This window comes from Electrona antarctica (assembly GCF_951216825.1).
Source record: "Electrona antarctica genome assembly, chromosome: 12".
Taxonomy (NCBI): Eukaryota; Metazoa; Chordata; class Actinopteri; order Myctophiformes; family Myctophidae; genus Electrona; species Electrona antarctica.
Window position 1 is genome coordinate 45,190,620 of NC_136793.1, and position 27,281 is coordinate 45,217,900.

General features: G+C 44.7%; 2 protein-coding genes across 4 annotated transcripts; both read right to left on the reverse strand.

The window, feature by feature from the left end:
- Positions 1-1,675: 1,675 nt before the first annotated feature.
- Positions 1,676-3,430, reverse strand: LOC306934425 (tripartite motif-containing protein 16-like; the record flags this gene model as incomplete). The annotated part of the gene is made up of 1 exon (XM_079516994.1): positions 1,676-3,430. The coding sequence occupies one exon, from the start codon at positions 3,428-3,430 to the stop codon at positions 1,676-1,678; it is 1,755 nt and encodes a 584-aa protein (XP_079373120.1).
- Positions 3,431-6,231: 2,801 nt separating this feature from the next.
- Positions 6,232-27,277, reverse strand: LOC306933569 (outer dense fiber protein 2-like). 3 transcript variants are annotated; one of them, XM_079515837.1, is made up of 19 exons: positions 27,047-27,277; positions 26,503-26,605; positions 25,182-25,310; positions 24,326-24,469; positions 24,108-24,190; positions 22,594-22,723; positions 21,325-21,456; positions 20,528-20,575; positions 19,647-19,718; positions 19,277-19,393; positions 18,239-18,427; positions 16,219-16,328; positions 15,488-15,623; positions 14,191-14,301; positions 10,498-10,764; positions 9,803-9,903; positions 9,140-9,302; positions 8,631-8,756; positions 6,232-7,274 (listed from the first exon to the last, which is right to left on the reverse strand). In XM_079515837.1, exons 1-19 carry the CDS (start codon positions 27,097-27,099, stop codon positions 7,128-7,130), a joined length of 2,361 nt encoding a protein of 786 aa, XP_079371963.1. In that variant the 5' UTR covers positions 27,100-27,277; the 3' UTR covers positions 6,232-7,127. The 3 variants fall into 3 exon arrangements, with proteins under 3 accessions (XP_079371963.1, XP_079371965.1, XP_079371964.1); XM_079515839.1 differs by lacking the exon at positions 19,647-19,718; XM_079515838.1 differs by lacking the exon at positions 27,047-27,277 and having other exon boundaries at positions 6,233-7,274; positions 26,503-26,778.
- Between the last annotated feature and the right edge of the window lie 4 nt (positions 27,278-27,281).

Here is a 27,281-nt window from a genome sequence, read left to right on the forward strand (position 1 = left end):
GGTTACTCCTTTTATTTGACGGTAAAGTCGTTTTAAAAAATGTAGATACATTAGCTGCAAGAATACCTATAAATTACAGACCTCCAGCCTCCAACCAAACAAATATATGGAATAGTCTGATGGTCCTTAAGTTCTGAATGGCTTCACTGAGAAGTTCATGAGAAACAGATATGATGGATGGATGGATGGATGGATGGATGGAAGGGATACAGAGATGAAAGAATAACAATGAATACAGAAATAATTTAAGTCACAGTCAGAGCAGCCTCTGTGCCCATATGCAGAATCTCTGGAATCATTTGAAGTCAAATTAACACATGCAATTAAGTCAGCAATTTATTAGTCTTGGAAAGATGAATCACCATGAACAATATACAGTGTGGGAGACAGGACTGTATGTTGAACCCTCTACTCTCCTCTCCTCTCTTCCCTCTCCTGTCCCCTCTCCTCTCCTCTCCTGTCCTCTCTCTCTCTCTCTCTCTCTCTCTCTCTCTCTCATCTCCTCTCTCTCTTCCCTCTCATGTCCTCTCCCCTCTCCTCTCCTCTCCTCTCTCTCTTCCCCCTCTCCTCTCCTCTCCTCTCCTCTTGATTGATTGAAATATTTATTAACAGTTTGCAGAATTACAGTACATTTCAAGCACAAACTCAATACAAAGGCTGTTAACTGTGAGTGGACGACCCAATTAAGCATTACACGTGTTTACAAGAGGGTCCACCTTGTTCAATTCATCAAAACATTTAGAGACGTACAAATAGACACTTCTATATAGACAAAGAACAGAACAGGAATTCATCATAATGGAGGTAAAAAGGGAAAAGAAACATATACAGTGAGGGAAAAAGGGGTGGGGGGGGGGTGCGGTGGGGGTGATTCAGATTTTACGGGGGCCAGTTTCGAATTGCAGCCATCCGTAGGTGCCCTTTGAGAGCGGTTTTGAAGGAGTCAAGGGATTTGCATGTCTTAATGACTGTTGGTAGGGCGTTCCACATTTTGGTGGCATATAGGAGCGAAAATAATTTAGTCCCTTGTTTGTGCCGAATCTGGGTTGTACATGGTTCGTTGCACTCCCTCTAGTGTTGTGGGTGTGGACTTCGTTAACATTAAGGAAGTATTTAGACAGGTACATGGGTATCTTGGTGGTGTATCGAATCTTGTGGACCAGACCCATTGCAAGATGCTGTACTCTGTCGTCGACCCTAAGCCATTCCAGCCTGTCAAAGTGGGCAGGGGTGAGGTGGGACCCCCATAAGAGAAGATTTTTACGGCTCTAGCAGTGATTCTCAACCAGTTTAATTTCAAGTACCCCCAGTTTTACATGCTTTTAGGCTACGAACCCCCATTTAATGGCATTTCTATGGGACCCCAATTTATATTGTAAAATCCATGTTAATTTAACTCTGAGAGTGTACAAATGGAACCAAATGGACCCATTAGGGTCCATTTGGTTCCATCTGTACACTCTCAGAGTTACAGACCCATAAGGGTCCATTTGGTTCCAAACTATCATTTAGAATGGGGACCCCCTGGAACTCCCTCAAGGACCCCACTTTGGGAACCACTGTCTTACAGTGATCCAGTCCAGTACAGTTGAAATAATGTTTTGATGTTTTTTTTTAATGTTTTTTATGTTTTTTTTTGTAGTTTGCTAAGAGAATAACGACCACAAAGTCTGACCTAATTGAGGTCACACAACTCAACAGTGTCCCCATAAGCGGACAGAAGCCTAAATCCAGGATAGAGGGCCTGTGTGAATGTGGTGTGGACTCTGTGGAGGAGGAGACTCAGCTGAGTGGTGGTGGTGTCGGAGACGGCGTAGAAGGACAGAGTACCGGCAGCGTGGTCCAGGTACACGCCCACCCTGGACGACACCCGACCTGCTGGGAGTTTGGTCGCGACGTCCCCGTGGGTGAAATCGTAACCCGCTTTGCAACAGTGCAAGCACCAAGATTTGTCGTTGAATCCAAACACGCATTGCTCACGGTTCCCTCTCCTGCCGATGTCCTTATACGCGACCGCCACGTAGACGTCTCCGCGCCACTCCACTTCCCAGTAAGTGCGTCCGGTCAGGCCCTCTCTGCACAGAACCTGACACCAGCCCGTGAATCTCTCTGGGTGCTGACGATGCGATTGTCTTTTCAGCACCGTCGCGTGTCTGTTCTCTTTAGACAGAGTCAGGTATTGGTTTGCCGTGTTTGGATCCAGCGTGATTGGACAGGAATATTGCAAGAAATCGGGCCTGGTCCTGGGCTCCGATGGCGTCGACAGTAAAACGTCCACTCTGTTCACCGTCTTTGAAATGTTCGTCCCTTCCTCTTGAAGAATGTCCTCCAGCTTGTCCCTGACTCTCGAAACGGCCACGGTCACGTCTTCAAAGTAGCGCAGGGGACGGACATGGCCGCTGACCGTCTGTGGAGACTCACCGATCGCTGACAGGGAGCCGCTACAGTACCGCTGTAGGAAATGGACGTGATCCTCTGTGTGCGACAGCCGCTCCAGCTCAGCATGCCTCGTCCTCAGTTCGGCGACCTCCTGCTCCACGCGCTTCCTCAGTTCTTTAGCCCGGTTCACTTCGAGCCTCTGCCGGTCTCGGATCAGCTCCCTCACCTCGGATCGTCTCCTCGCCGCGGAGGCGACGAGCTCAGTGAAGACGGAGTCACTGTCCTCCACCGCTCTGTCGGCAGAGCCATCGATAGACCTCACCTCCCGGTGAAGCGCCTTCACGTCCGCCTCTCTCTCCCGGATCCTCTGCCGGATCGTCCGCCGACTCGCGTCCAGCTCTTTCTGTCTCTCGGCGCGCTCCGTCGCGGCCGGGACCGTGTCGTGGCCTCTGTGTTCTTCCTCCATGGAACACAGGTAACAGATACACCGCCGGTCGGTACGGCAGAAAATCTTCTCGGCCTCGTCGTGCCGAGGACAGACGCTCGCCTGGAGCTCGGCGGCGGCGGGGGCTTTGACCAGCTTGTGTTTCTTGAAGGCAGGGGAGCGGCGGTGCGGCTGGAGGTGAGCGTCGCAGTACGAGGCCAGACACTGAAGGCAAGCCGTCACGGCTTTCAGTTTCCTCCCCGTGCAGACGTCACAGGCCACGTCTCCGGGTCCGGCAGCATGGCAGGAATCAGGAGGAGGAGGAGGAGGAGGAGGAACGACGACATCCTGGAGTCCTCCTCCTCCTCCTCCCGTCTCCTTCAGTCTCTCCACCACCTCGGCCAGCATGGTGTTTTTCCTCAGAACGGGCCTCGGCGTGAACGTCTGCCTGCATTGTGGACAGCTGTGCGCGCCTCTCTGAGCCTCCGGGCCCCGAGTCCAGTACGCCTCGATGCAGCCGCTGCAGTAGTTGTGTCCGCAGGGAACGGTCACCGGGTCCTTCAGCAGATGCAGGCAGATGGAGCAGCAGAACTGTTCCTGGTCCAGTTGGACTCCTTGCTGTGTCATTCTGCTGCTGCTGCTGACTGTCTGCAGGGCCACCAAACGGCTGACTGAATTCACTTCTTCCTGGTTGTGTGAGTGAGTGAGTGTGAGAGAGACAGAGAGAGAGAGTGAGAGAGAGTGCGCGTGCGTGCGCGTGTGTGTGTGTGTGTGACTGTGTGTGTGAGTGACTGTGTGTGTGAGTGAGTGTATGTGTGTGAGAGAGAGAGGGGGAGAGGGAGAGAGAGCATGTGTGTGTGTGCGTGCGTGCGTGTGCGCATATGAGGAGTTTAAAGAGACAGTGTCTTAGTTCGCTGTGATTCACTATCCAGTTGAAATATGACTGTAGGGGGCTGTAAGGTGGTTAGTGGCAGGAGGAAGGCTTCCCAGCATGCTTTGCTTTTGTTCTATCATTGTGCTGTCGTGTTACTGTTCGCCTATGGGAATGCATTCAGTGAATTCAAATGATATGTTCAATCAATGTGATTTAATTTAATAATGTATCATGTATATGTATTTGCGGAAGAAACCATGACTGATATGGGCGTACCAGTTGGGGAGCACCCCAAATGTATTTATTTCCATTTGTATGGGGGGGGTTATTGTGCAGTTGTGTGTGCGGAATGTCACAATTAAGAGTGTTCTTATGGCCAGTGCAGTTATGGTGTCCGTTTAATTGGTAACTACTAACTACATTTTTTTTATCAATATTTTTTTTTTTCTTGTTTCTTATTTTCTATGTTTAGTCTGCATGACTAGTATAAGCATGTTTTATGTTGAATTTAACTAGGTTTGCTGCTGGCCTTCTTCTGGCCAGGTTTCTCTTGTAAAATAGTGACATACTGACTTCGATAACTATAGTGCTGAATTATGTTAAAACTGGACTCAAGGACTGTTTCACTGTTACATTGTTATAAACATTATAATTTGAGTATACATACCATACGGATGAAATATGGAATGCAGTACTCAAATGGACGGTACACAAATTACTAATAATTAGTGTGGGTTCAATCTTAAATTAATCCCCCTCAAAAGCATTAACATAAAATGCTGCCTTTTAAGATGTAGATTTCTGGAGGGTCATTGAGATTTTCTTTGAGGAATTTGACTGCCAGATTGAGATGGTCAAAGGGCAGGGGCTGGCCCTCGGGCCATATGTTGCCCATGTGTGGGCCAAAAGAATAAGAATACTTTAAGTCATGGGTCTCTATCCTCAAATTCTCCAAACCATGGACAGTTCCTTTGAGAGCAGTTGTTATATCATGTCTAAGAGAACTTTAAAGTCTTTACTGCCATCTTCTGGATGAAAACTGGTAGTGCCAAATTGCTGCTTGTCACGCACACGCGCGCTGCAACAACAAACAGCTACGTACAGTGTGTGTGTGTGTGTGTGTGTGTGTGTGCGTGCGCGGGGGGGGGGGGGGGATTTTGGATCGCCTCGCGATGCAGCGCAAATGGCACTACACCACACAGGGCTCGACAGTGCGACTAGGTACTCGCATTTGCGACTTAAACTATCACCGTGCGAGTTGTACAATTCACTTTGTAGCACCGGTGCGACTACACAATCCGATCTTTAAAGCTAAAAGTTGCGCAGTTCACATCCAACAGAATGTGTCACTCTCTCGGTTCTGCACCGCTGCTGGAGAAGTATAGCACTGTCGATGGCAGCGCAACTAATCCCCCCCCCCCACACACACACACACCCCAGAGAGGGAGGACAGAGAAGAGAGCGAGAGAGAGAGCACACACGTCTTCACCCCAGCGAGGGAGGGAGACAGAGAGAAAGGGAGAGAGATAGAGAAACACACAGCTTTCCAGTCCTTACATTTTTTCTCCAATTGACCAGCAGAAAAGTGAGCAAACTCTAATCCACATTGTTAGACAAAGTAGTGTGCCCTGAAACTTTCTTGGAAATGTGCATGTTGCCTGCACTGGCAGCCAGCCGCGATGTAAGATGAGCCTGTGCATTTCACGGTTTTCACCCTATATAACTTGAACGCATAGGCAATCCAGTCAAGACCATTCATTAATGACAGCTGTGTAGGGGTGACGATTGCGTGATGCTTCTATGTACAGGATTCTATAGGTCACCACTTTTGGTGTGACACACACACGGCTTCTGTTTACAATGCGTTGTCAACACGTGCTGAGTTGACAAAGATTGACACATTTAGGAGAACACTGATAGTTTATCCAGTAAAAAGCAGTTTCATGTGTGCTTATTTCAATTTAATTTGCTTTTATGTGACAATAAAATACAACAAATAATAATAATACCCATCCGTTACTACATGTGAAGGGCACAATACTGGGTTTAAAAACACAGCTGAAACATGAAGTGGAGTCTGTCAAATCTCGCAATTTCCTTCTTCCCATTGCGCTGCAACAGAACTAGGATGAGCCGCCCCCGGGCGGCGAAATTCTAGTAATTATACATCATAATAGCAAAGGAAACAAGATAGCATCCAGGTTTCCTCATTAGTGTTAGTCATTAAAGGGGCATTCCACTCATTTTCAACATTTTACTATGTCATTAATATACCTTAGAGCTGTTGTGTGGAAATAATAAAAAAAGTCCCCCCATTCTGTGTTTCCTAGAACTAGAGGTCTGGGAAAAAAATCATTAACATGGTGAAACGCATCTTGATGACATCATCAAGATGTGTTTCACCATGTTAATGATTTTTTTCATACTTACAGTTCTAGGAAACACAGAATGGGGGGACTTTTTTTATTATGTCCACACAACAGCTCTAAGGTATATTAATGACATAGTAAAATGTTGAAAATGGGTGGTTTTCCCCTTTAAGTGCAAGTGCTGAAGAAAGCATACTTTTTTTCTTAAAATATATTTTTTATTTTTGTTCACCACTCGTTTATATATGTTTTTTGCATAGCATTGTGTATATTTGTCTATCATTAATGCTTTCGACATCCTTATAGGTTTTGTTTAGGGTTAGAGGCAGAAGAATCAGCCGAGTGCAAATTAACTTATAGGAATTTGCCTTGGCAACATTCATTTATTACAGTAAGTCACACAATTAAATGTAAACAATTCAAGTTTGTCTCACTGGGTTCATCATACAATTAATAAAAACCATGTCAAAGTCTAAAATAGGTATATAAGAAAAAGATTTTATAGTTCTAGAGCACCAAAGTCCTGACATCACTCGCTCAATCCCCTGGTCCACAGAAGTATTTCTCTATGGAGAAAAACATCTTAGATTGGGCCATGTTAGATTCGTCTCATATAATAATTGTGGTCCAAAAATAAACAAACTGTCCCGGTGATATTGTTGGGGAGGTGTCTCTGTGTCGTTTACAACATCCATCCATCTTCAACCGCTTATCCGTAGTCGGGTCGCGTGGGCAACAGCTCCAGACTTCCCTCTCCAGAGGGAACGTTTACAACAGTCAGTCACTTTTCTAGCGAAAATAACCAATAACTAATTCAGCAGCAGTAACATTTGTGTTTTCTCTCAGTCAGTTGATTCTTCATATCCATATGAGCGAAACGGCCAGGATGATTTGTTTATTTATTTGTTATTATATGAGGCGATCTAAAATCCCCCCTATGGGGATTACAATGCAAATAAAAAAGTAGTTGAACCCGTGGACTTGGCGCCCTCTAGCGATGTTGACGTCAGACGTCGGTGCTCTATACTTGTATAGGACGTTTTCTATCAAATATGTAGTGCTTGAAACATGTGTTTCGTATTTAGTTTGCAAGTAAAGAGTCGCCGAACACATTCCCGTACGAGGCTTTGAGGAAATGAACGTAGTTCTGTAGGCTGCGGTTTGTACAGTCCGACTGTTCCAGTCTGTCCTTCACGTTCTTCAGCTGACACTGGAAACGACGCTCCATCTGGAAAAGGAACACCACAAAGTCTCAGTTTAGTGCTGTATACCCATAGAGTATATAAAAGGATAGAGACTGAACTGGCGCGAAGCTCCGCCCCCCCCAGCTATTCATGTCAGTGGAAGTTGCTCAGTGGCGTTTTGAAGCACCCGGAAGACTGCCGGAAGTACCGTCTCAGAACGTCTACTTCCGCATTTGACCACCACATTTTGGTGGTCAAATGCGGAAGTGCAACCGAGCGCTCAATGTTAAAGCCCAGCTGCACGGGCATGAATCCACGGGTCCGCCTGTAGTCCCTCCTCCTACCACTAGGGCCCAGTGCTTCAACGTTGAATAGCCTCACTGGCCCCTTGTGTATACCCAGGGACGTGCACACATAGAAATCAAAGGGGGGCTTCAGCCCCCTGCCCTTTTACCCGTCTGTAAAAACAACTGCCCTTTCCAGACCACGAATGCAGCATTTACTGATGGTGAAAGAAATGCTAAATGTCGCTCCTTTTCCGTGCCACATACCGGAAGGCAGCCTTCAGGAGAATGGCTTTTATTTTTACCGAAGTCTCCTGAACTTGTATTCCACAGTATTTTGCGTTGAACAAATGTGTTTAGAAATCCTTGTCGTATACACAGCATATCCACTGGCTAAAGAGTGCTGGGTTGCGCCCCGAAAATAGCAGATCCACAAGCTCTCAACGCGTCGCAGTGCGACGCGTTGTGAGCTTGTAGATCTGCTATTTGTCCAAAAGTGCCCTCTTACGGGATTTCTGCCCCTCTGACACTCTGCACGTCCCTGGCTGTACCCTTTTTGCTCAAATGTGAATCTCGATTTTCCTCCACAGAATTGAGATCACGATTCTTAGACAATTCTCATTTTCTTCCATGATAATATTTATTGTATTTTAGTCTGTATGTTGCTGCTGAACATTAACTACATTAAAAATGTGGCACCTGGAGCCATTAACTACTGTGGCTTTACACAGACAACATCAAAGCTTGACTAAAAGTCTCTCTCTTGTAGCAAAAACATAAGATTAATAAGTAATATGTATTGGGACAGTGCTGCACAATTCTTCACAAAATGAGATGTTCGATCGCGATATTTTGTCGATTAATTGTGGAGCACTGATTTCGGGCCACGACAGTTTAACCCATTTTGGGCGGGAACCCCTTTTGGTGTTAGCATTATGTTATGCTTTAGCTATTTTTGAAAAATCGAAGAACCATTGACCTAGAAACATAGCTTTTTCAGAAAACTGTCAGGACGTAGAAGACATTTTTAGAATCTGATCTCAGGTCAGAATGGGTTAAATGCACATTTTTATAGTGTGTGTCAAATGTGGCGAGGGATAAAGAAATGTCACACACTTCCTCCTTGCTTCGGTTGAGCTGGGTCAGTTCTGTTCTGGCTATGCTCAGCTGGCTCTCCAGGTCCAGCGCTTTGGACTGGGAGCAGCGCTCTTTAGAAAAGGCCCTCTGCATGCTCTCGTCCATCTGAAAAATGTACAAAAAAAAATGTAAACATCCCCACGGTGGTGGAAAAAGTATTTGCATTTTTTCTCACACACACACACACACACACACACACACACACACACACACACACACACACACACACACACACACACACACACACACACACACACACACACACACACACACACACACACACACACACACACACACACACACACACACACACACACACACACACACACACACACACACACACACACACACACACACACACACACACAGAGGGAGAACATCCAAACTCCACACAGAAGATGGTAACTTTTTCGCCAGAAGCCGGCATGATGAAAGTGATCTCCAAAGCAGACAGACAGACAGACAGGCAGGCAGACAGACAGACAGACCTGTCTCTTGGAGTCCTCCAGGGCGTGCTCCAGCTGCCTGGAGAGGAGGCTGCAGTCGCCGGTCCGCTCCTCCAGCTGCTGCTGAAGGCCCTTAATGGTGGCCTCCTTCACGACCACAACCTGAGCCGTGTCTCTGTTGTCGAATGTGCTCTCCTCCAGTTTCCTATAAGACAAAACAAGTTGGAGGAGAGGTGGGGGGGGGGGGGGGGGGGCGGGTGTAACTGAAGCATAATCGTTTCAAAGCACGATATATACCGACTTTTTTTGGGGGGGGGGGGGGTTGTAGCTTGTAGGGGGTCGTAGCGCTACAAGCTTGTAGATCTGCTATTTTTTAACAATCTTGAAAGCGTGGCGCAATTCTTTGAATACATATTCTTTCAGAGTGAACGTTTGTAACTCAAAAACGTGCTTCTGGGGGGGGGGTGGTCTCTGGAACAACATGTTTTACAGATGGGATTCGGCGGCCAATTACATATATATTTTGGGGGGGTCCTTGACGTGAAAATGTTTGAGAACGACTGACATATGAGAAAGAACGTTTTTTTCAGAAAACTGATTTAATAGGCATTTGTGTAGAAACGTCCTCAGGTCTAAAATGATATTAAAATCTCTAAATGCGTTTTGTCGACCTTCGCAAAATGGCGACGTGATAAACGTGTGTACCTCTCCAAGCTCTCCACGTTCTCCTTCAGCAGGTTGTTCTCTTCCTGCAGAACCACGTTCTTGTGCTGGAAGGTCTCCAAACGAGAGCCTTGCTGTTCCACCTACACACATATATATATACACATTTATTTAACACCATTCAGGACGGGAACCCCTTTTGGTGTTTCAAGCATTATGTTATACTTTAGCTAGTGAAAAATAGCAGATCTACAAGCTCGTGGCGCGGCACTCGGTGCCGCGCCACAAGCTTGTAGGTCTGCCATTTTGGCGCAAATCTTTGAATATATATATATTCTGTCAGAGTGAACATTTTTAACTCAAATCTTTGCTTCTTGTCCCCTGGAACAACATATTTTCAGATGGGGGGGGGGGGGAACTTGAGGGAAGTAAATTGACCCTATGGGAGGGCAAAGCCAGGATGGGGAAAGAAGCGTACCAGTACCACCTATGTAGACGTGCTTGGCTGACAACACTGCAGAGCTCAAGAACCTGATGTTGGATAGGAATTTGTAGAGGGCAGCGATCCAGGAATCCCGAGTTGGTGTTGGCTAGACCTCACTCTCGCAGCAACTATGGGGGGGTCTATGGCATATCTTTTAAGATATGGGGTAATTGGTGTCAATTTGGGGGGGGGGGGGGTCCTTGACATGAAAAGGTTTGGGAACCACTGCTCTACACAACACAATGCAGTATACCTTGTGCCTGAGGTCGGATAGGGCGGCGCTCTGCTCGGCGTTCCTCCTCCCGTGGGCGAGCGCCAGCTGCCCCTGGGCCTCTCTCAGCTGGGCCTCGCTGTGGCGCAGCCTCTCGGGCAGAGGCTCCAGGTCCTGCAGGCGGCAGACGAGCTGCCTCCGGACCTGCTCGATCTCCTTCTCCAGGTCTCCCCTCATGTCCCGCGCCTCCTTCTGCACCGCCTCCAGCCTCAGGTGGTGCTCCTCCGACTCCAGGCGAGCTTGGTGGGCCTGGGGGACGACGACGACAACACAGGGGTCATTGGGACCGTACAATTAATCCATTCTGGACAGGAACCCCTTTTTGGTGGGGGTTTTTTTTGTTATGTTTTTTTTCTGCTTTCGCCTTTATTTTTATTTTTATAGAGGGACAGACAGAAATGAGGGAGATAGATGGAGGAGTGACATGCAGTAAAGGCCGTTGGGATCGGGAGTCGAGCCCGCGGCACACTGCCAGAGTTGGGCTACCGGCCAAGGTGCCTGGACCGCTGAGCCACGGCCCAGGCCCCTTTTTGGTGTTTTAAAGCATTATGTAGGTCTGCTATTTTTGAAAAATCGTGAAAATGTGGCGCAATTCTTTGAATATATACATTCTTTCAGAGCATTTTTTTACGTTTTGAACTCAAATCTTTGCTTCTGGTGGAGTCCCTGGAACAACATTATTTTCAGATGGGGGTCGTCGGCGGCCAATTACATGTTTCTTTGGGGGTTCTTGACATGAAATTGTTTGAGAACGACTGGCGTAGAAACATAGGGTTTTTCAGAAAACTGTCAGGACACTCTAAATGTGTTAATGAAAAGGTAATCACATAGAGAGCGGCAGTGGCTCATGGGTAGAGTGGCCGGTAGGGCAGCCGGATGGGAACTGCGAGGTTCCCCGGTTCGATCCCTGTGTGGGCTCCCCCAGAGTTGGTGTCGAAGTGTCCTTGAGCAAGACGCTGAACCCACTAATCGCTCCCGATGTGCTGGTTGGTGCCTTGCATGGTTTCCGCCGCCATCGGTGTATGAAAGTGTGTGTGAATGGGTGAATGTGATGCACTTTGGATAATAGCGCTATATAAATGCACCATTTACGAATTGCAATGTAATGAAAACATACTATTGAAATCACATATTGCAACTTAATGAAAACATACTATTGAAATCACACACTGCAATTTAATTTGCATTTGAATTATTCAGAAATGTTGTTGAAAATAATGTAACCCTAATGTACTACTTACTCAATACTCATCACTGAGGTATACTTTAGACTAAAAAGGAGAGGAGAATAATGCTGTGGTGGACTGCACCGTAGGGCACTTTCACACATGTTTGGTTCGTTTAAAACGAACCATGGTCCGCTTTACCCCTTTGGTTCGGCTGGTGTGAACGTGCATCCGAACTCTGGTGCGGATCAAATAAACGAACCATGGTCCGCCAAAAAAGGCCGAACTCAGTCCGCTTCCAAAGGAACCAAGGTGCGGTTCGTTACTGGTGTGAACGCATTCGGACTTTATAGAGGACCAAATATAGGAACATAGCCAAAATAGCCGTCGGGCGTCGGCAGTTGTGAGGTTGCATTAATAACTAGAAAAAGTGCCCTTCTGGGCACAGGTCTCCACCAGGAGGATAGGAGTGTGTGTGATGTTTGGCAAAATGTTTAGGAGTAATATAAACATGTTTATTCGGGGTTTTTGTGTGTGTGTGTGTGTGTGTGCGTGTGTGTGGGCGACGCGACTTGACCTGTTGTAGCGCCACCATGAGGCTGATTTGAAAACTGTCAAGTGGCATTTCTTCCTCAGCCTAGTAGTGGGAATAGGCATGCACAGTTTCACCGCAATCGGACGCTGCGTTGAGGAGTTGTGGCGATTTGTACAAAACGGGTTACTCCTGAAAACTTCAGGATGGATAATTATGAGAAATCAAACAAATCACATGATCACATGACTATGGAGAGCATGTGTACCGATTTGCGTGAAATTTGGATAAAATCTGAAGGAGTAATATTAGAAAATGTGTTTTACATTATGTCGGCCTCCTGGTGGCGCTATAAAGAGCAGATGTGAAAAATTCCAGGCAAAGGTTTTTCCTTGGCCTCTAGGGAGTGTGCATACATGGTTTTACACAGATCGGTGCAGTTATAGGTAAAAACACAAATCGGCCAGTTATAGCACCACCATGAGGCTGAGTTGAAAATATTAAAGTGGCATTTCTTCCTCGGCCTAGTGGGAATGTGCGTGCTAAATTTCACGGAAATCACACGATGTGTTCATGATTTGCAGCATTTTGTTTGAAACGGAGCACTCCTGCGAACTTTGGAAGCCAATCGTAGCCAATCAGGATGGAGTCTGAAAAATCTTAAAGACCCGTTTCGTTGAATGGCTCTAGAGAGACTGTGTACCAATTTGCGTAATGTTTGGACAAAATCTGTAGGTGTACTGTCAAAACATTTGGCCTCCTGGTGGCGCTATAACAGGCCAATGTGAAAACTTTAGAGCAGAGGTTCAGCTCTGGCATTCAGGGAGTGTGTGTGCAGACTGCAGAGTATGGCTGCGATCAAGCCAACGGTGCCAGAGATTAGCTGTTCACAGACGGACGGACGGACACACGGACGGACGGACGGACGGACACACGGACGGACGGACGGACGGAGTGCAAAACATACTCTCTCCCCATGCCTTCGGCCTGGTGGAGACAATTAGTTATAAAAGCATGTCTTTTTTTACGGGGATCACTGTTGATATGATGATTATAATATAGTAGACCACTAGACCCGCATCCTAGGAGGCGCAGCGCAAATGTAATGGCAGCGCACAAGGTTCACATGCGCAAAAATAACAGATGTACACTTAAGGTCCCTGCACACAGAGCACGTTTTTCAGATTTTTAGTGGCGTTTCTCCATCGGTTTTCCGAAAAACGCGTCCAGTGTGCAACCACCTTAGTCTTATATTTGTCCACCAGGTCCATTGAGACAGGGAGCGAGTGACGCGGGAACTGCCCATAGATCCGAAGTCCCGTTAGTCCGAACATGCATTAAGGTTGGCGAACAAGCACGTCAGTCGTTCCACGTCTGAAAAGGCCTTTAGTCTAACTAGACCTGTACGTGCCCGTCGGCCACCGGCCTACTTGAGAACCAACTTGGGAACCTAATAATACCCGTCGTCAACTTGTCATAGCACCCGTTTTAACTATCTGTCTGTGTCCCTTTTGTGCCCATACTGTATATGGAGATCTCTGTCTGCCTGTGTCTGAAGAGTGCAAACTGACTGTGAAAAGGGGACTGGTTAAGTTGTGGGGGCAGGTGTGGGGTTGCCATGGCAATCAATTGGCTGAGGCAGAGGTTGGAAATTGCACAGGTGAGGGGACTATGGCTCATTAGCTCCACTGGCAGAGCCTGACCAGAGCCTTTTGCTGTCTTTCTGGACAACGGCGTGTCCCACAGACTCGAGGCCAGGCACTGCACTCCCTGTGGTGGTTTGGAACGCGTATGTGTCAAATTTGAAGTCGGTGGGTCAAACGGTTCTCGAGTTGCGTGTATTACAACCGTACACACACACGCACGCAGACAGAGGCGAGGCACATTTATAGTAGGATATTTGTCCACCAGCCTTACCTTACTCTTATATTTGTCCACCAGCCTTACCTTACTCTTATATTTGCCCACCAGCCTTACCTTACTCTTATATTTGTCCACCAGACTCTCGTGCTTCCTAACAGACGTTTTAAGCTGAAGTACTTCGGACTGAACAAATCGGAGTGTTTCCTCAGATGAGGCCAACGAAGCCTTTGGAAGAAAAATAAAATGAAACAAGAACAATTATGGCAGAGCAGAATGTGTAGAAAGGACTATACAATCTGCACTATCTGTAATAGTCTTAGGAGTCTTGTTTAATAATGATAAAGGATGCGCAGCAGCAGTCAAACCAAAGCACCACACATTTTGGGACGCATGCCTTCATCAATGTTGGAATTAGAATGTGTGCAACAGTAATAATCACCACCACACACACACACAACGTAAATAATCCATACGTACTGTATGTTTCAGTATTTCTGATTGTAAAATACCTTCCAAATGAGATGCAATGTGGAGTTTAATCCATCAGTTATTATCAGTTCACAATAGTTGTTCCAAGTTGTGATAATTAAAGCTATCATTTACAGCAGTGGTTCTCCACCAGTGGTCCAGGGACCACCAGTGGTCCTTGAGGAGGTTCCAGGTGGTCCCACCCAGCTAAATGGAGAGTTGGTATAACCAAATGGACCCGTGTAGGTCTTTAACTCTTTTGAGAGCGTAAAATGAAACCAAATGGACACCGACGGGTTCATTTGGTTTCATATTACGCTCTCGAGAGTGAGGTTATTGTTAAACATCGGCATTACTTAATTTACAAGATGTCTACACAATTAGAGAATGTAAAATAATAGTTATTTTGAATTTGAACGTTTGCTTGTTATCACTCCTATGTTGCCAACATCAATACAGCATGGAATTGTGGACAAAATAACGACAAAATCCAAAATAGTCTTGGGTCTGAGAGGCAAAATTTCATTGAGTGGTGGTCGGTCGCTCAAATACTGAATAAATAATGGACCTTGATATGAAAAGGATTGAAAAACCACTGATACACTGATGCACCTTTGGTATAATTAAAAAACAATTGAGTTTTTATGAACATTAAATTGTGCCAACATCGCAGCTATCGAGCGTTTATTCACTTAACGTAAGGCAGATTTAGTAAACGGATAAGTTGATTTAGTTATTAAACAGATAAGTTGATTTAGTTAGTAAACAGATAAGTTGATTTAGTTATTAAACAGATAAGTTGATTTAGTTATTAAACAGATAAGTTGATTTAGTTAGTAAACAGATAAGTTGGCACATCGTACGAACACTTTGAGATTCTGTGGAATGTAAAGTGCATTATTATAAAACACGTAATTATTTACAGGTCTATCGAAGCATCTACCTTCAGTCTCTGGTTCTCCAGCTTGGTAGAGGTGCAATCAGTGCTCAGATGATGCAGCTGGTCCAACAGCTCTTGTCTCTCCGCTCGGCCTTTGTCCTCCTCAGCGTGCAGCTTGGTGGTCAGTTCAGTCACCTGGCTGGTAAACACTTTGGTTATCTTAGTTACATTTTAAACAGGACGACTTCAACACTTTTCATCGTATATTCATAGAATTGGTCCTCACTAATGTTCATGATAAAAATAGCAACTTTTTTCTTCTACTCAGTCTGTGTCTCATAGGAGGGCTGGGGGTAGTTCAGAAACCCGTCCACCAGTGACATCATCGTTAGGATTTTTTATTTATAAAAATAAAATAAAAAATGTTATTATCGTGAGGACGATGCAGTTTCTATTAGCTTGGATTCCCCATTGATGTCGTCACTGGAAGACGGGTTTCTGAACTGCCTACCCTCCTATGAGACACAGACCGAGTAGGAGAAAAAAAAAACGAATTAGTGACTGGGCATAAATTATGTTTGTAGATGTTTTAGCAAATTCCACATAAACAACCAACCATAAGGTGGAACCAGGGTGGAAACAAAGCAAAAAGAGCCTGCTGGGTTAGTCAGAAGGCTCAGAATGGGTCTATTGATAAAGATCTGTAAGAATGTTCCCCTGAATGTTCCCCAAAAAAATAGGTTGAGGTGGTTAAAGTAATAAAATAAACCAGACAAGGGTCTGAGCGTACTCACATTTTAAGACAGGTGATTTCATCCTCAAGCTGACTTTTGACAGCCACCTCTTTAGAGTGGTGGGCGCGCCAGTCCTTCGATGCCGAGAAGGCTTCTGCTAGCTGGGTCTCCTGAGAGTGCGTACGTACATACATACATACATAAATGTTCCAATCTCAATTTAAATAGACGATTACAAGCAAGCCAAATGACGTTATGATGACGTCCTCCCGGTACGTTCAGGACTAGGCCAGATGATCTTTACGTCATTTCCAGGACGTCTTCACCAGTTTAAATAACTATATGATTTAAAGGACAACTTTAGTTTTTTTTCAACCAAGGTTCATGTTTTAGGTTGTTATTAGAGAAAGTAAAAGATGAAGAAGAAAAGGTTTTAGGGATTTTAGCTGTTTTTGACAGGGGGGGGCGATTTCTTTTTTTATTATTTACTATGATGCAAAATTTACTATTTACTATGATGCAAATGAAAAAAATTAACACTCAACTTTTACTTTCTCTAATAACAACTTAAAACATGAACCTTGGCCTCGATCTGATTCATCCAGGACATCCGTCTTAGTGGGCAGAATTTATGCTGGTTGAAATCAGGTTATATTCTGGGACAGATGTGACTAGTCTCGGTTTGACTCGATCTGGCCCCAATCAAAGATGTCACTAATTCGTCCGGGTCCTGACCGTGCTTGCTGCGATAATTTGCTATAGAGCGTCGCAGTCCCGCCCCCTTTGCAGACCCAGAAAAGAATTCCCCGTTCATTTTCCTCATTGACTTTTCAAAAAATATTTATTAGTGTGGATGCCCTAACAGGGCAACCAGACTATTTAGTGTGGATGCCCTAACAGGGCAACCAGACTATTTAGTGTGGATGCCCTAACAGGGCAACCAGACTATTTAGTGTGGATGCCCAGACTATTGTTATTGTAAATGAGCGATAATTTGCCGCACTACTCCTCCCACAGTTTTTGCCGCACGCACTGGAGCCATATGTCAAATCGACCGGCTTCATCGGGAATCGTGTGCTTGCTCATTGCTAAGAGATCCGTTGTATAGTTTAATTGATATTAATTAATTCGTTCTCCATAGACTTATAATGGGAAGTTCGAAGACTAATTAAGGCTCCAATTTAAGTATTTTTTCCTTTGGAGACCATAAGTGCCATATTTACAAGACTTGGGGGGAGGTTCATAATAATTATGAAAATTAATTGAAAAGGAATATCATCAGTCGGCCTCATGGTGGCGCTATAACAGCCCACTTTGCGTCTTGAACCGTAAGTCGTAAAATAAAAAAATATTTTTCCATGGATTCCTTGGGTCATGATGCATTTCCACATATAGGCCACGCCCATTGTCAGGAAAACAAATCCTGCAAATTTGAATTTTCTCCAAAACACACTTTTGGCTCCTCCTCCTACAGATTTTGTCCAAATCTCACAAAAATCGGCACACATGATCTCCGGACCTATCCGATTAAAACACCAACTGCAGAATTTTGGTAGTGCGTATCGTTCGGCCGTAAATGCGAGAAATGTAACCGTTTGTCGCAAAAACACGCGTAAGTGACCCCATGTGATCACTTACGCGTGATCACATGGGGTGACGTGACATTGTAATTGGCTGGCAAAATTAGTGGGAGGGGCCTATGTAAGCGACTGCGGCAACCACACAATTTTTCAAAATTGCGACTTTTCTAGTTCAAAGACATTTACGCTGCGGACAAAGCCAACTCGAGTTGTGACAAATCATGACGATAAACACAATGTTTTGGGCCGAACAAATAATTAGAAAGAAGAAGAAAAAGGCAGGTTACAACACTTTTTGTTTTGTTTTTCTATTTGTTCGGCCCAAAACATTGTGTTTATTGTCATGATGCGTCACGACTCGAGTTGGCTTTGTCCTCGGCGTAAACGTCTTTAAATAAATACTTTTTGAAAAGTCTATGAGGAAAATGAACGGGGAATTCTTTTCCGGGTCTGGAAAGGGGGCGGGACTGCGACGCTCTATAGATCAACCTAGATGTTACCTTCTCCTGTAGCTGTGTGGTGAGCTGCCTGGCGGACTCTTGGGCCTGCTCGGCCTGACGTTTCAACAGGGCGATGGTTTCCACGCTCTGTCTCTCTCTGTCGTCCTCTCGTTGCTGCCTCAGCGCCTGCAACTCCTCCTGCAGAGACTTCAACTCCTGCCGCTGATAGCTGTAGTTCTGCTCCATCCTCTGTAGGGGGTGGAGAGATATGGTGATACACAGATATTGTCTATATATCGTGATACAGTGAATGCAAATTCTATACCTTAATTTATACTTCTGTAGAACGACGGTTTCGTTCGCCAAAGGTTTTGGCCTAAATGGTCTGTTACTTTTTTTAATTTTTATTACCTTGTAGGTGGTTGTACTGTTAAGTTAAAGGACCACTGCAACACTTTTCAACTTCTCTTCCTATAATTGGTCCTAACTAATGTTCATGATAAAATACCACAATTTTTTCCTACTCAGTCTGTGTCTCATAGGAAGGCTGTGGGCAGTTCAGAAACCCGTCCACCAGTGACATCATCGATTGTGAATCCAAGCTAATAGAAACGGCAGGCTTTCTTTTCCTGAAAAGTTGCAATACAAAAGTTGAAGCCATCGTTCTCACGATAATACAAATCTAAATATATTTTAAAACAAATCTTGTTTAAAAAAAATCTGCCTAATGATGATGTCACTGGTGGACGGGTGTCCGAACTGCCCAAAGCCCTCCTATGAGACACAGACTGAGTAGGAAAAAATGGTGGTGTTTTATCATGAACATTAGTGAGGACCAATTATATGAAGAGATGTTGAAAAGTGGTGAAGTGGTCCTTTAAGTAAACTTTAAAAAAAAAAAACGTTCGTGATAATATCGTGGATCGTGATACTGCTTGAAAAATAATTGTGATATTGTATTTTCTTTCCGTATTGCCCACCCCTTATCCTCTGTCCCACACAGATAAACAGTCAACACATTTTACTGTGTTTAGCGCTAGCCTAAACGAGCTCATGACCTACCTGTTTGAATAACAGTCAATTTGCTTTGTGACAAACCTGAATCTGGGCAGCTAGGTGATTGTTCTCCGCTTCTTTCATGAGTAGTTGAGTTTCAAGGTCGTTGCGGGATGATTGGAGAGTTTTTGATAGCTCTGCAGTAGTCATTACGCTGTCCTGTGATTTGGAAGATTGCAGCATGAATGAATACAAGCTCCTATTAGTAAACATCGTGATAAAGGATCTTGTAACTTTGCAAATTAATTCACCCGTAAACTTTGTATGTCACAGCAACCATGATTTGAGGGCCATGACACATGTTATATATCGCAATCGTGTGATGTAAAGTGTAGTACCAGTTTTACTGTTTCCATTTCAATTGGCCAATTATATAGGTGTGGTAAAAAATAGATAGCAGAATCATGAAAACCTTTTGAAACTCCAAAAGCTCAGCAAGCTTGGTAGCCTCTTTCTCTTTATTGTTGAGGTTGGCCAAAAGAACCTGGAAAATATAAATATACACTATCATTTGGGCATTCGTTGTCAGGCATCATCAGCAGCCTTAAGGGCCTTGCAAACGTGAAGCGAGGAACGCAGGCGTTGTTGCCTGGATCAACACAGGTCTCCTACAGGTCTGTTGAAGAGGGGGCGCAACAACGCACGGGTAAAAAAAAAAGCTAAACACAATCCAGATCTGGTGAGTCGCGGGCGTGTGCACGTAACGAGAGCGTGCAACAAATTAACGGGACCGCGCTCACGTAAATACGCTTGCGTTGTCGCACCGCGACTTCTCCGAGCAAAAACACAGGTCTCATTGAAAATGAACTATAGGCGCGTTCTATCGCTCTCCGTTTGCAAGGCCCTTTAAGATGTTTTTAAATATACCCAGCCTTTATTCGCCCTGGCTGAGGGGGGTGATAAAATGGCCAGGAGGGGTGATGAGCGTGCACTGATTAGTTATCCGTCACATCTATGCCGGCAGCTGGCCAATTAGAGCAAGCTAAGTGGCATACAATATTTTGTAATATAGATTGTATTAGATGACAAATGACAAAAGAATGTAAAATAAGGGAAACCGGGAAAGCATCTGTGCCATTTTAGATTGTAACTACTTTAACTAATATTTTACACGTTAAAAAAAGACAGCAGCTACACAAGCTCATAGTGCACTGCCTGTGAGCTTGTATATCTGCTATCTTCTTGAGCACCTCTGAAATAACAACATAGGTTTACCATGAAACTGTTACGATTACGACCATGAACCCTAACCCGACATAATGGATTAAATATATGGGTCATTACTTTACTTACATTATTTTCTGCTTCACAATCAGCCACTCTTTTTGTTAGTTCGTCTTTCTAGCAGTGGAAGAAGAAAAATAAATGTTTCAGTTTGGAGTCATGATGAGAAACATACTTCATCTTAATAATCTCAGTGAACAAGTAAGACGCGTGAACTCGGGAAGCGAACGCAGCTGTTGTGGCAGTCTGACACACACACACACACACACACACACTCTTTTTTTAAGTTTTCTTTTTTTTAGGTTTTTTTTCCTACTGTGTGTGTGTGTGTGTGTGTGTGTGTGTGTGTGTGCATGCGTGCGTGATACAGCTGCGCCCTCTTGTGGCGGGCGGGCGGTGTTACAGCGTGACAGACAGACAGACAAGCCAGGCAGGCTTCCATAGTAATCGCTCATTGCATTCGCAATCGCTGCGTTCGCAATCACATACAGCCAATGGTCCGGCCAGCCTGGAATGAAACCGGGGATGACTTTCTGATAAGAGCATTATGCGGTGCCCATGTGGTATGCGCCGTAATCACTTGGCTATCAGGTTGTCCCCACTTTAGACTGTCAATTACATTAGTTCCTCAGTCCCTTTAGAATCTAAAAGGGACTGTAACTCAATGGTCGCCAAGGACTTATTTAACTTCTTTTTCATGATGTCCTGGAGTGCCAAGGACGTGTTTTTCGTGTTTTATAACATGGTAAAAAAAACTGCAGTTTTTACCTGACACAACGTTCTGGAACCATTTTTCTGAATTTAGCTTTCGAATTAAACTGGTTGTGTCATGGCTTTTCGTGAAAAAAGAAAGAAAAATAACTTACCTCATAGTCGCGCCACTCTCTGAGACGTTCCCGAAGGATGCGGTTTGTGTTGTCAAATATCTCAATCTTTTCCAACAATAACTCCCGCTGTCGTCCAAGTGAAACGGCGTCCATCTTTGACAGTCGTTTATCCTATAAAATAAGAGATATATTGCTCAACCTTTTGGCCTTGCTGCAACAAACACCTACCCAGGATTCATTCTAAACCCCGTTTTGTTTATTTTGCACTTACTTATGTCTGAACTTAAGACATGCCCACGCCTCCAGATCTAAAACTAAGTCATAAGAGCTGGCAATTAAGACGTTTCACTACATTTATTGTCACAATACATTTTCACATTAGAAATATACATTTTCACATTCACCTTTTCATCTAACAAACACAGACAAATCCTCTCCGGGGCCAGGCTGACACCCCTGCTCCAGGCTGGGCAAGACCCACGCTGTAGACGCTATCATTTTCTTTGGGCGGCAGTTGAAAATAGACGATCTACAAGATGACACGCACCCAAAGGAACGCCAGGCTGAAGGTAGCCTGCCTCAGCCTGTGTGATTTCTGGTCTAGAGGGGGGCGGGTGCCGGCAAAAACAGCTGGTGGATCCTATTGGTTCACCGATCTGAGCGCCAGCCCCTCCTCCTCCGCCCCTCCCCAGTAGAAAACAGCTGAGAACACTGATGTCACCAAATTTGAAGCAACGCTGAGAGCTGAGCTAGGCTGAGAGTGACTCAACAAAACACTTTTGAAAATGACAGCAAGGCTTCTTCTAGGTCCTAGAAGAAGCCTTGCTGTCATCTTCTAGGTCCTAGGACAGGGGTGGGCAACTTTGACGATGGAGAGGGCCACTATATTTCCACACTCACTCCCTAGGGCCAAATATTACTGTCGTAGCAAAAATAGCCGATCTACAAGCTCAAAACGCGTCGCGCTGCGACGCGTTTTGAGCTTGTAGATCGGCTATTTTTGCTATATTCAAATTGAAATCTTGAATTATTCGTTGCTATTTTTGAATTGGAATCCTGAAAATTAACATTTTTATGTAATTTCAAATGCCTGTAATTATACTTGTGTTGAGCATTGAGCTACTAATTTAGACTGAAGTAATTAAAGCGGTGTCATGTTCGCATGTTGTGGAATTGTAAACAGCTGAAACCAATATTATATCAGTGTTCTGACATTAACCATGAGGGCCACATTAAGTGAAGGTGGGGGCCGCATGTGGCCCCCCGGGCCGCCAGTTGCCCAGCCCTGTCCTAGCAGGTCATCTTTACCTTGGGCAGGCTGTCTACCGTGTCCTTCAAGGCTGACAGTTGATTGGCTATGGAGACGCCGTCAATCTCAGCTTCCACCAGTGTTCTCAGGAGCAGGTCTATGTCCCCGTGGTGCACCGCGGAATCTGATCTGAAAGCAACCCGTACGTATGTCACAGTATTATTTGCAGTAGTAGTAGTAGAAGATTATATTTCTTGAGATCATTATTTGATATACAGTACACGCTGATTTAACGGATATATTGGTTGAACGGGGCAACAGCCAGGGCATCCTGTAAGTGTACTGTGAACGCTGACAGTGTGTGGTACATCGACCACTTAATTTTCACCGTCGATTCCAAACAGAGACCTGTGTCCCCTCCCTCCCTTTCTCTCCCCCCAGCTTCCTCTCGCTCTGCACTCTCTCTCTCTCTCTCTCTCTCTCTCGGCATAACACCTCATCCGCACTGCCGGCGATGCGAGTGAGCGAATTTGGAACGAACGTGTTTTTTCATTGTGACTGTCCTGACGCAGGACGTACCGGGCATATTCCCGGTGGGCCGCACCCGCGCCCCCTAGGGGGCCACCCTGAAGAAAAGATTTTGTTTTATTTTTTTTTACTTAGGGTTAGGTTAGGTTAGGGTTAGGACAGGTCTGGGCATGCTGCCATTCTGCCAGTGCCATCATGATAATATCACTGTACTTGTAGCAGTGAATGACAAATAAACCATCTTCTATCTTGAATCCTTTTGCCAGCACTCTTGTGAGAGCAACAAAGGGTTGTGTAGTTGTCTGTTGGTTTGTATGAAAATGACCGGGCCGAATTTTTGTCCCAGTCCAGCCCTGTCCTGACGTACCGCGAGCGACAGCGCGCCGTGCAGCGACCTCGTCCACCCCTCCTCTATTCGCTCGCAGAGTCTCTATTTGAGCGAGGTTTCGTGGCCCCCAAACACTTCTATTTGGGGATGTGCCGATGAGACATTTTTGGCCGATATCGATATCCGATAGCCTATAATTAATTACTGTCATGGCCGATAACCGATATTACCGATGTCGATATGATCTCATTCTGTATTGAAAAATTATAATAATTTTGTCCATTCTGAAAAATGCATGTAACAGGGTGTCTGCACTGCAGGCTTAGGCAAGTCACATTTAACTTAAATACTTTTATATTTCTATATTGTGAGCTTGTAGATCTGTTCAAGCGGTTACTTTGGGCTTGTTCATCTGTAAAGACAGACCGATTAATCGGACCGGTCTGATTGATTAAACGAAACTATGCCGATTAATCTAAAAACAACTCAAATCGGTCGATACCGATGTGTTTGCCTGGTTGCCTCCCATCACTACTTTTATTGGTTGAGATCTACACGCTACTATATATTGCTATTGCTACTATGCAATGCAATGGCAGACGCTCCAAATCAGGACAGTTTTTCAGGGACGATATTGCCGTCGCGTCGCTCGCTCCTTGCCTGTGCAGATGAGGTGTAAAGCAAACAATGTCTCGGGCGACAGATTCTCTTCGTTACCTGATATTCAGATCTTTGGATGCAGCCACCAGCTCCTCTTCCTCTGTGGCACCCAGTCTAGAATCCTTCATCCGCAGCTTCGGCTGAAGAGCACAAAAAACCAACCAATTATTACTTTAAAACTGTATAGTTCTAGAGGCATCCACAGCATGGAGCGACATACAAGAATTATTTTTGAGTGATTATGGCTCATTTCGTATTATTATTATCTGCTACACCTCATTCTTAGGCGGCCCTGCGTCCATCATCAGCCTGTCAATCTTACTGCCACGTGTCTCACATGACCAGTATCCCTCTTCAGCATCCTCCTTGTTGCCCGGGTTACCGTGGTTTGATCCAGATGCAAATGGCTGGGTGGACCTCTAAAATATGAAAATAAATGAATGAACGCCTGGATAATCTCTCCATTCACCTTTTGAAAAGTATGGGACACTACTCGTACAAAATGAGCAAACTAAAACATTAAAGCAGATAATTGGACTTCTTTAACCCATTAAGGCCGGGAAAGCATCTGTGTCATTTTAGATTTTAACCACTTGTAACCATTATGTTATACTTTGGCTATTCAAAAATAGCAGCTATATGAGCGCTATGAGCTTGTAGATCTGCTACCGGTAGTTTAGAAATATTGTGGAAAATCTTTTAAAGTGAACATTAAACATTTTGAGATGTGGGTCGGCGGGCAAATACATATCATTTTGATGGTCCTTGACATATTAGAAATATGAATTGACAAGCTTCAGTTGACCGTGGGGGTCAACCCAAAGATTCATAGCGTTTTGTAATAGAAGTCTTCATAGCTACAAAGTGCACAAGAACAGTTTTTAACAAACGCACGCACGCCGAGGTGAAACCATGTTCATTTAATTGTGTTTTCTATATTGATAATGATGTAACTGAATGAATGCGATTCATGTTGTAGTTTTATTTTTGTATGTGTTTTGTGTGGACCCCAGGAAGACTAGCTGACTGCCATGGCATCAGCTAATGGGGATCCTTTTCAAATAAACAAAATAGAGTAAGTAGTAAGTAACAAAATAGAGGGGAAACATAAACACATAACAGTAAAGAGACCTGCCACTTGTATGAGCCCACGTCTCCCCGCGAGGACACTCTGCCCGGAGGTATCCACGGGCTACGGGACTTGGACCTGGCGGAGGGGTAATGGTTCCCAGCATCCGGTGTCGTTTCTCTGGTCCTGATCTGCATAGAAGAGAATGTGACGGGGAGGGTGCATTGTTTATTATCGCTCAAAGCAGGCTCCAGGGAGCTATAGTTCCAGGAGGTCCCCTGCAAAAGTAGTAAGTTGATATACAGCATAAAAATCTTACTTAAACCCTATTATACATCAGCTATTTTCAAAGAAATCTTGAAAATAATTTTGGATTTTTTTTAACAACACAAATCAATCTTGTATTGGGGCTCCACTCCCCAGCACAAATATTTTCAGATGGGAGTCCACAGACAAATACAATAATGTGGGGGTTCTTGGCGAGAAAAGTTTTAGTTCTTTGCAACATGTCATCTCCTTCCTGTGAGGACAGTTTGTAACGATTTGATCATATTTATCGCTGATAATGATCAAAGTTGTCCAGAAGATGAGACCACACCCATTTCAACAGAAATAGGGTTCCATGGTGTAATGGTTAGCACTCAGGACTCTGAATCCTGCGATCCGAGTTCAAATCTCGGTGGAACCTTAGTTTGGTTAATAATACATTCAACAGTCTCGCACATATGGAAAATTCCAGTTCCCACACTTGTGCAGGTTGCCACATTAACAATGTTCTTATAAGAAACATGTCATCTCCTTCCTGTGAGAGGACATTTATGTTCAGATGTATTGTAACGATTTGTTCATATGTATCGCTGATAATGATCAAAGTTTTCCAGAAAATGAGGGCACACCCGTTCATTATTAACAGGGTTCCATGGTGTAATGGTTAGCACTCAGGACTCTGAATCCTGCGATCCGAGTTCAAATCTCGGTGGGACCTTAATTTGGTTAATACATTATTGACCATCTCGCACATACAGAAAGGGCTGTCGCACCTTTCAAAAAACCGTTATCCCAAAATAGGAAAAGAGCTACAATACAAAGAGGCAATGGTTTAACGTGTGTGCTGCCTGTTGCACAATGCCAATAATATGCATCTTGCTTGACCGTCTGCGGTGACCTCCTCACCTCACCCCTAACGGGGGAGGACGGGGTCGGTGAGGTTACTCACAGACGTGGCTAAGCTTGTCCGTGAAGCAAATCAAAACCGTTCCCCACCCCACTGTACAAGCCCTGTCCCGGCTCTCTCTCTCTATGAATGGCGGTATACCGGCATGCATAACGGCCCTGTCTGTGTTGAAATGGTAACTTTAATAATGAGTGGTGAAACAAACAAACCCGTGAGGTGGTCTTAGGAGGACTTCTCATCCGATGGACATGCACAGGCGTCTTCTCTGAGACATGGACGTGGACGGGCGGGGACGAGTCTCGCGTTTTCATTCTGAATCACTCGAAAAAAGAAACAGCCTTTTAAGGACAATCAGTACTGGACATGGTCATATCTACCCATACAGCTAAAATACACTAACTGTACACACTAATAAATATACAGCACAGCAGCTAAACTCCAGACTTCTTCTCTTTGTGAAGACTGTGTTGTGTTTTGAGCCGAGTAGCGGCTTGTGGTTGGTTGGTTTAGTAACAGATCGTTCTGTGATTGGATGACCACTGAAAGCTTGACAAGCGTTGCCAGTAGCAACCACGGGTAGCAACAACAGACAACAAAACCGAGGCTCAGGCTACAGATTAAGAAATACTGTCATATTGTTTACTTTGTCGTCGTTTTATGCAGTTAATTTACCAGCCTTTTCTATATTACTCCCTCACGTAGTATTTTATTTATCAGAGCCATTTAGAAAAAAGTAAATAAAAGTAATCGCACTTCCTCTCTGTGCTACTTCCTGTTGTGCTCCAGTCATATACTTCCGCGCACATGCGCACTTGGGGAAACCGAGAACCAGCGCGTCACGAAAACAATATCAAATACAACCACGTAATTATTGGCTTTAATATCGAATCCAATTCATGTGAATAAATAAGAGCAAACTATTATCCATCCATGTCAGTTCGATCATGCGCCATTTCATCTGACACGGCGCACTGATATGCCTAATTTT

What these genes read in the sequence shown, in the direction of transcription:
- LOC306933569 (XM_079515837.1), bottom strand. Translation starts at nt 27,099, where the DNA reads ATGTGCGCGGAAGTATATGACTGGAGCACAACAGGAAGTAGCACAGAG. An exon ending in GAGAGTGGCGCGACTATGAG is followed by an intron (nt 20,576 to 21,324) that starts GTAAGTTATTTT and finishes TTCCACTGCTAG; the next exon opens with AAAGACGAACTAACAAAAAG. An exon ending in TGGAGAACCAGAGACTGAAG is followed by an intron (nt 14,302 to 15,487) that starts GTAGATGCTTCG and finishes TTTCTTCCAAAG; the next exon opens with GCTTCGTTGGCCTCATCTGA.